The 7,633-nt window shown below is 42.3% G+C and overlaps 2 protein-coding genes across 3 annotated transcripts in view; both read left to right on the top strand.

The window, feature by feature from the left end:
• LOC101308393 (aldo-keto reductase family 4 member C9-like) overlaps window positions 1-3,578 on the top strand; it is a 4,349-nt gene extending 771 nt beyond the window's left edge. The window contains exons 1-7 of one of the 2 annotated variants that reach the window (XM_004302658.1): window positions 877-996; window positions 1,105-1,155; window positions 1,340-1,416; window positions 1,636-1,723; window positions 2,087-2,362; window positions 2,503-2,751; window positions 3,015-3,578. In XM_004302658.1, coding sequence (XP_004302706.1) covers window positions 877-996; window positions 1,105-1,155; window positions 1,340-1,416; window positions 1,636-1,723; window positions 2,087-2,362; window positions 2,503-2,751; window positions 3,015-3,101 — 948 coding nt within the window. In that variant the 3' untranslated portion in view covers window positions 3,102-3,578. Of the gene's footprint in view, window positions 1-876; window positions 997-1,104; window positions 1,156-1,339; window positions 1,417-1,635; window positions 1,724-2,086; window positions 2,363-2,502; window positions 2,752-3,014 lie in introns of those variants that run through there. The other variant, XM_004302657.1, reaches the window with a different exon arrangement.
• Window positions 3,579-4,217: 639 nt separating this feature from the next.
• On the top strand, window positions 4,218-5,267 carry LOC101308306. The gene is made up of 2 exons (XM_004305137.1): window positions 4,218-4,257; window positions 4,342-5,267. Exons 1-2 carry the CDS (start codon window positions 4,218-4,220, stop codon window positions 5,265-5,267), a joined length of 966 nt encoding a protein of 321 aa, XP_004305185.1.
• The last annotated feature ends 2,366 nt before the right edge of the window (window positions 5,268-7,633 follow it).

Genomic DNA, 7,633 nt, shown 5'->3' with positions numbered 1-7,633 from the left:
GTAATTTGATCAAGATGGTGATGATGGTCACTGATACTACATTGTTTTCCAAATTTGCAGGAAAGGCTAGTCAAAGGTGACTTTTTTGTACATGACACTTTTGGGTCCTATAGAACTGTTGAGGAACTCTGGGATGGTGAAATCTAGATTAAGTCAGTGCTGTGCTCGTCTTGATGGCGACTTGGCTAAAACAACTATTACGAAGCGTTTTGGTTGGCTTGTTGGCCTAACCGAATACATAATGCAAAGCAACGCTCATACTTTTTGAGCCTTCTAGGGCGAAACCTTTTCGGTTCACCCTGAACTATAGTTTCTTTCCATGTTTGGTTTGCAAGAAACTAGAAATAAGATTCCCACCTTGCAGATTCATAGAACAACATTGTTCCTTTCGGCATTAGACAAATGAACTTCATACTGATTTGGTTTTACCATTTCTTTTTGGAACCCAGCCTAGCTGGGAGTTGGTTTTACCATTATGCTGCTGGATTATTATTAATTTCAAAGAAATTATGCCACCTGAAATTACCAGTTGTCGGTTGATTGCGAACTTTATATATATATTTTTTGGATTGGTAGTGAGATAGCAAGTTACCTCTATTACGTTATTCAAATCAGGTTGGTAAATTAGTAACACACCCACGAGAGTATCACAGCAAAGTTAAACTAATCTTCTACAGCAAACGTCTGAATACGAAGGCTCCTCAAACCTGCTAAGGGAATTGTGACACGAACTTTTAAATTTAATATTATAAAATCTTAGAGAAACTTGACGGTAGTCAAACAGTTAGTCAGAGACGTTACATTCTCTCCCGCTCTCCCATATATAAAGATCTCCCAGAGAGGCCTCACCCAACCTCTCTCTCTCTCTCTCTCTCAATGGCACACGAAATTCAATTCTTTGAGCTGAACACCGGAGCCAAGATCCCCTCGTTGGGCTTAGGGACCTGGCAATCCAGCCCTGGCGTCGTCGGCGACGCCGTCGCCACCGCCGTTAAGGTCTTACACTTTCTCCAATTTGAATTCTGATTAGTCTTGATTGATTGAATCGCTTTTGATTTGGCTAATTTAACACTAAGCTGAAGCATGTGATTGTACTAATTGCAGGCAGGGTACCGCCATATTGATTGTGCTCAACGCTATGGAAATGAGAAGGAGGTAATTCCTATTGTTTTCTTGCCGAATTGCTTCAAAGTTATAGCTTTATTTTCGTTAATTGTGTCACTAGGTTTAAGTGTAAATTTTTGGACCTAATTGATTGCGATCCGGGCATTTTTTGCCTGTTCAATTGTTCTTCTGGTTGTTTTATTGTGATGAAGATGTAGTTTTGGATTTCTTGTAGATTGGCCTAGTTCTGAAGAAGTTGTTTGAACATGGTGTGGTGAAGCGCGAGGAGTTGTGGATTACTTCCAAACTCTGGTGTGTTTCATTTTTAATCGAGTATTGTTGTGTTATGATGTATGAGCTATTTTTTTTTTGTTATTTTCATTTATGAGCATGTTATACTGAAAATATAAAATGGTCCTGCCATAAGAGATAAGATGTGAGCTGTTTTCAGCTTAGACGCTTAGTTAAAACCTTAAGGTTCCTTTACAATAGGTAGACTCTTAATTTCTGAAAGAAATATACGATTTTCAGGTGCACTGATCATGCCCCAGAGGATGTAACAGTGGCATTGGAAAAGACTTTGAGAGACTTGCAGCTGGACTATGTCGACTTGCACCTTGTAAGTATTATGATTTCAAAGCTTATTCTCAAGTTATTTCAGCATAGTGGAACAATGTGTGCATTATCAGAAAATTTTCAGGGGCCTAGTATATACTGTAGTAGGCTTGTTCAAGTCGAGTTGTGCATATTTCTATTGTTATAGTTTGCTGAGGTCAGAGCCGTCTTTCTCCCATTTTTAGATGTGTTAACTGATCCCTTTCAGTCTGGCTAAGTTGCCCTATCTAGATATCATGTCAAATTATAAATAGCTGGCATCATCATCATCAACTTAATCATGAATTTGTTATTTCATGTTTTCGTCATACCATTCATCTTGTGGACATTCTTCAAATGTAACTATTTTCCTTCTGACAATATGAAGATGCATTGGCCAGTACGGTTGAAGAAGGGTTCAGTAGATTTTAGTCCCGAAAACCTTATGCAACCAGATATCCCTGCCACATGGAGGGCAATGGAATCTCTCTTTGATCTGGGTAAGGCTCGAGCTATTGGTGTGAGCAATTTCTCTACAAAGAAGCTGTCAGATTTGCTGGATGTGGCACGTGTTCCTCCTGCTGTTAACCAAGTGGAGTGCCATCCTTCATGGCAGCAGGCCAAGCTACATTCATTCTGTAAATCCAATGGAGTTCATGTTTCTGTGAGTATGCAAGATTGAAGAACAATTTCTATGTCTACTATCTTCATTCATCCAACTAGTTTACCTATGTTTAATCGGTAAACGCTAGACACTGCTTAGACTTCTGAGTTAGCTGAAAGATATGTGAATTTATCCTTCAGGGATATTCACCCCTTGGTTCTCCAGGCACAACATGGATCAAAAGTGACGTCCTTGAGAATCCTATTCTGAACATGGTTGCAGAGAAACTAGGCAAAACTGCTGCACAAGTTTCTCTTCGATGGGGACTGCAAAAGGGTCACAGTGTTCTTCCAAAGAGTACAAATGAAGCAAGGATCAAGCAGAACTTTGATGTCTTTGGGTGGTCTATCCCAGAGGACTTGTTCACCAAGCTTTCTCAAATTGGGCAGGCAAGTACTCAATGATATTAATCTTATAACCTCCCCAGCGAGTCTTCACCATCAAAAATCTTGCCGCTTCACCTGGATTAAAACCCGTAAACACATTGCACTACTATGTTACTCTTGCTAAAACTTTCTAGACCTTTTTCACAGTTATTCTTGCGTCTTTAAATGGGTATTTTATTTTTATTTTTTCTGGGACTAGGTTCATCAGGAGGAATTGTCTTTTTCGTCTTTGCTCCTAACTATTACATTGATTTTGATGTTTGCAGGCTAGACTGGTAAGAGGGACTTCATTTGTTCATGACACTTTTGGTCCTTATAGGAGTATTGAGGAATTGTGGGATGGTGAAATCTAGGAAGTCGGCCTGTGCACATTTTCTTCAACTGAATTGGATTTTTATGTTTATGGGTATGGAACTAGTAGAACTAGGGATGATGGTCATCGTAAAGTCCCCGAAACCGATTTGATCACAACGGTTAGATGATGAGTGTTTTAAGCATTAGTTGATATTTTCAAATTTCAACATGCATATCATCTAACCGTTCATTTAAAAGTCCTCACTTGGTCCTTATTATAAGTCCTCGTTAGAAGTACCCATTCATCACAAACTTGTAAACATCTCTTGCAGTTTATTTGAAAATTGCTGAAAATATTATTCTTTGTTCTAGGATATTCCATATCTTACTAGATATTCTTTATGTGTGTCTTTGCCTTATGCCAATATGATATGTAGTTAGACTAGATCTATGTATTCATATCCTTACCATACTAGTAATGTGTAATTCTCTATATAAAGGGCTCCTATCAATGAATGAGATACACATCTTTCACGATTCTCTATTCTCAATTTACTTTCACTTCATCACGTTATCAGTCCTTTGCTCAAACCCTTGAGCTAATAGTTTTTTTTCCCAAACCCAAAAACCAAAAGCCGAAAACCCTCGGCCCTTCCTAGGTCGCCGCCGCCGTCGTCGTTGCCGTCGCCGCCGCTGCTGCCGCCGCCGTCGTTACCCACGACTGCCGCTCCCCGGTCGTCCGCTCCACTGCTTCCTTCTCGTCCGATCAAGCATCCAAGTTTTACGGTATGTTTACTTTACAACCCTAAAACTCTTCAAAGTTCAATAACCTCGGGGGAGATAAAGTGCTTTCTCCTCTTTTTCTACTCCATTCTATGCTTGGGACGGTGTCTTTGCAGGTTTAAAAATCCCGGTTATCCTCCCCGGGTCCAAAGTTGTGTTTGATCAACTTTGGTTATTGCTATTTTGAAGGTGTGTTTGATCACCTTCACACAAGTTTTTTCCGAGTCGTGTTTGATCGACTCCGGACATTTAGGGTTGTGTTTGATCGACTCCGGACATTTAGGGTTGTGTTTGATCAACCCTAGAGAGACAAACCAAAAGCATCGTATTTGAGTACCTTTTTCAGGGTCTCCAACAGAAAACTAATACGACTTGTTATCTCTTGTATGCAGATGGACAGAGGCATTGAATTTGACGTCCTCGACGCCCATGGTACTGAGTACCATCGTTGGGTCTCGGACATATAACAGACCTTTATCGCTAAGGATCTGACCGAGACCATATTCCCCGATTCAGATCAGGAACCGCCTAGCAAGAGAACAAAATCTCAGGCACTCATGTTCCTTCGTAAGCATATCGATCCCACACTGCGCAGGCAGTATCAATCCAAGCACGATTCAAAAGATCTGTGGGATGCCCTTGCCGAACGCTTCGGCAACATTCACTCGACCTTGCTCCCAGAACTAATTGCTCGTTGGGATGAAATCCGACTTTTGGATTACAAGAAGGTTGATGACTTCAACAGGGATATGCTTTGCCTACAAGCTCAACTGAGCTCATGTGGAGTCGAGAAAAGTGATGCCGACATGATCGAAAAGACTTTCTCGACCTTCCCTTCAGCTGCTAAGATTCTCATGAACCAATATCGGCTTGAGTTCACAAATAAGAGGATTACTACATTTAGCGGCTTAATGACGCAACTCCTTATGGAAGAAAAGAATAATATGATCAATGATCAGCATAATTTGCGTCCTGTAGGCACCCGGAAAATTCCGGAAACTAATTACAATTGCAACCAGAATAAGAAAGCTCCGAAACGCAAGGATCAACATAGGAATGAACCTTATGCACGTGGGAATCAACACCACCGTGCCTCTAGTTCTTGGGGACAAGGTAGCGGCTTTAGTGGCCGTACCAACTCATGGCGTCGAGACACCGGTGCCGCCGGCCCCAAGGGCGGCGCCGCTCCTCCTCGGAAGCAGCATGCTCGCTCTTCTTCTGCCTTTGATGGTCAATGCAACAGGTGTGGGTCCAAGGACCACTGGTCTAAAAGCTGTCGCGCTCCTGCAAATGTTGTTGCCGCATACAAGAAATACAAGGAATTGATGGAAGTCAATTCCACTGAAAACAATGGAGTTGAACATAATGTTACCTTCAAGGTCGCTGACCCTAATGGACAATGTTCTGACTTAGATGCCCCTGACTTTGACGTCACCGGCTAGATTGTTTTCCCTTTTACAAGTCATGATGTAATAAGGCATCGTCAGCATGCCATGCTTAGTTTTCTTCTACAATTTTTTTTGAGACCCTTATGTACTCTTTTCAGCGCATTAATGAAAGTTTATTTCATGGTTCTTCTTGTCTCTACATGGTTCGAATTGATTTACATCTACCTTAGAAAACATGGCATCAACGCCGTCTTCGGTCTCTCCCTTAAAGGAGGTGACATACGGTGCCGTGACTCTCAAGGAGAGTTACTCACGTGTTTTCCGGCTCAAGTCTTTTACCTATAGCGGATTTTCCATCATCAATTGTTCAACTAGGCTCATCCAAGTTAGTATGATGTCTTAGAATTGTCCGAAATTAAGGAGCTAGTGGTTTAAGTGTGCCTCGCACTACCGACCCTCTACGGACATGCCTGGTCATACTTAATTTGAAGTTACCGAAAGCTTTTGATTTTGGATTCCCTCTACGGTATTACTCCAATTGCCAAGACGTTAAAGACTTGACAAAACCGGACCATCATCGAATCACCTAGGTTCTTTGATCATCAACACGTCCCTGTGGCTGAGTTTTCGTCTCCATGCCACCAGCAAGCTTCAAAAACTTTGCTAATGCCAATTCTGCGAAAAAACAGTAATCTGTCCTCCCTGGACAGTCACTTCGTTTGAGCTTTGTGAACAGCTCCGGACGAACCAGACAGTGAGGTTTATATCATTGGAAAGCTCTACGAGTCTAGTTTTCAGAACATTTTGCGGTTCGTCCATATCTATTTTAACGAAGGAGTTATGACTGTTTTAGCGCGCAAAGGTCATTCTGCGCGAGAAATTTTTAGCACTCTCGGGATTGTTGCTACTTTTAGCTTTTTCAATCCTTCTAAATAGCTCGATATCGACCTATTTACTCATATATCTACTCTCTTTTGTAGGTATGTCTCTTGGAGAGATCGAGTGCCTCGCAGATAGTGGATCAACCCACACAATTCTAAGGAACCGGCAACTATTTCTTGAGTTAGTGCCTTGTAAATCATCTGTGACGACAATGATTGGATCTTCCCCTGTGATCCTCGGGCGTGGAACCGCTCGCCTTTTTCTGCCTCATAGCACTATGATCCACGTCACGGACGCTCTTTATGCCCCAAAAGGGCACCGAACCCTGTTGAGCTTTAAGGACATTCGCGCTAATGGCTTTCACTTGGAAACTCATTGTGAAGATGGAACTGAGTTCTTGTGTATCACTTCTCATGAATACGGACGCAAAAGTATATTGGAGAAACTCATGAGTCAATCTAGTGGTCTTTACCTTACTACGATTCGGATTATTGAATCCCATGTAGTCGCCAAACAGGATCTTTGGGACTCTGACTCATACAAGCTTTGGCATGATCGACTTGGTCATCCTGGAAGGGACATGATGATCTGAATTCTGCGTAATTCTCATGGACATCCCTTCTTCAAATCAAAACGAAAATATCTGGGAAATGATATCATTTTGAATCATGGTGGTGACGCCTCAACTGGTCACCACGGCCCAAAGGGGACTTTGACGTCTCCCGGGCTCAGCACCAACTTCATGGCTGCCGCTCGGCCGCTCCCTCAAGCAATTGAGGCGCGCCGTTCTTCCCTTGATGTGTCGTTGACTCTTTCAAACGCTCATCGTTCGTTTTGCAAAGCTTGCTCTTTAGCGAAAGTAGTATCGAGACCGTCTTACGCTAAAGATAACACCGAGAACATTCCATTTCTACATCGTATCCAAGGTGATATTTGTGGACCCATCCATCCTGAATGTGGACCATTTCGATACTTTATGGTCCTGGTGGATGCTTCAACGCGTTGGACTCATGTCGCGCTCTTGTCCACACGTAATGCTGCATTTCCAAAACTCCTAGCACAAATTATTAAACTTCGGGCTCACCACCCGGATTATCCAATTAAGTCAATTCGACTGGATAACGTTGGAGAATTTACATCAAAGACTTTTGATGACTATTGCATGTCTATCGGGATTGCAGTCGAGCATCCCGTACCCCATGTTCACACGCAAAACGGTCTCGCCGAAGCTACGATTAAGCGGCTTCAGCTTATTTCTCGAGCGTTGGTAATGCGCACCAACCTTCCAATTGCGTCATGGGGCTATGCAATATTGCATGCAGCCTTACTTATTCGTTTCAGACCCACTGCCAAACAACCATTCAGTGCGTACCAGTTGGTCACTGGATATGAGCCTGACATTTCGCATCTACACATTTTCGGTTGTTCAGTTTATATGCCAATTACGCCTCCACTGCGTTCTAAATGGGTCCTCAGAGACGATTGGGTATCTACATTGGTTATGAATCTCCAACGATTATCAGATATTTCGAGCCATT

Source organism: Fragaria vesca, linkage group LG6 (genome assembly GCF_000184155.1).
Source record: "Fragaria vesca subsp. vesca linkage group LG6, FraVesHawaii_1.0, whole genome shotgun sequence".
NCBI classification, from domain to species: domain Eukaryota; kingdom Viridiplantae; phylum Streptophyta; class Magnoliopsida; order Rosales; family Rosaceae; genus Fragaria; species Fragaria vesca.
This window is presented reverse-complemented; position numbering and strand designations above follow the sequence as displayed.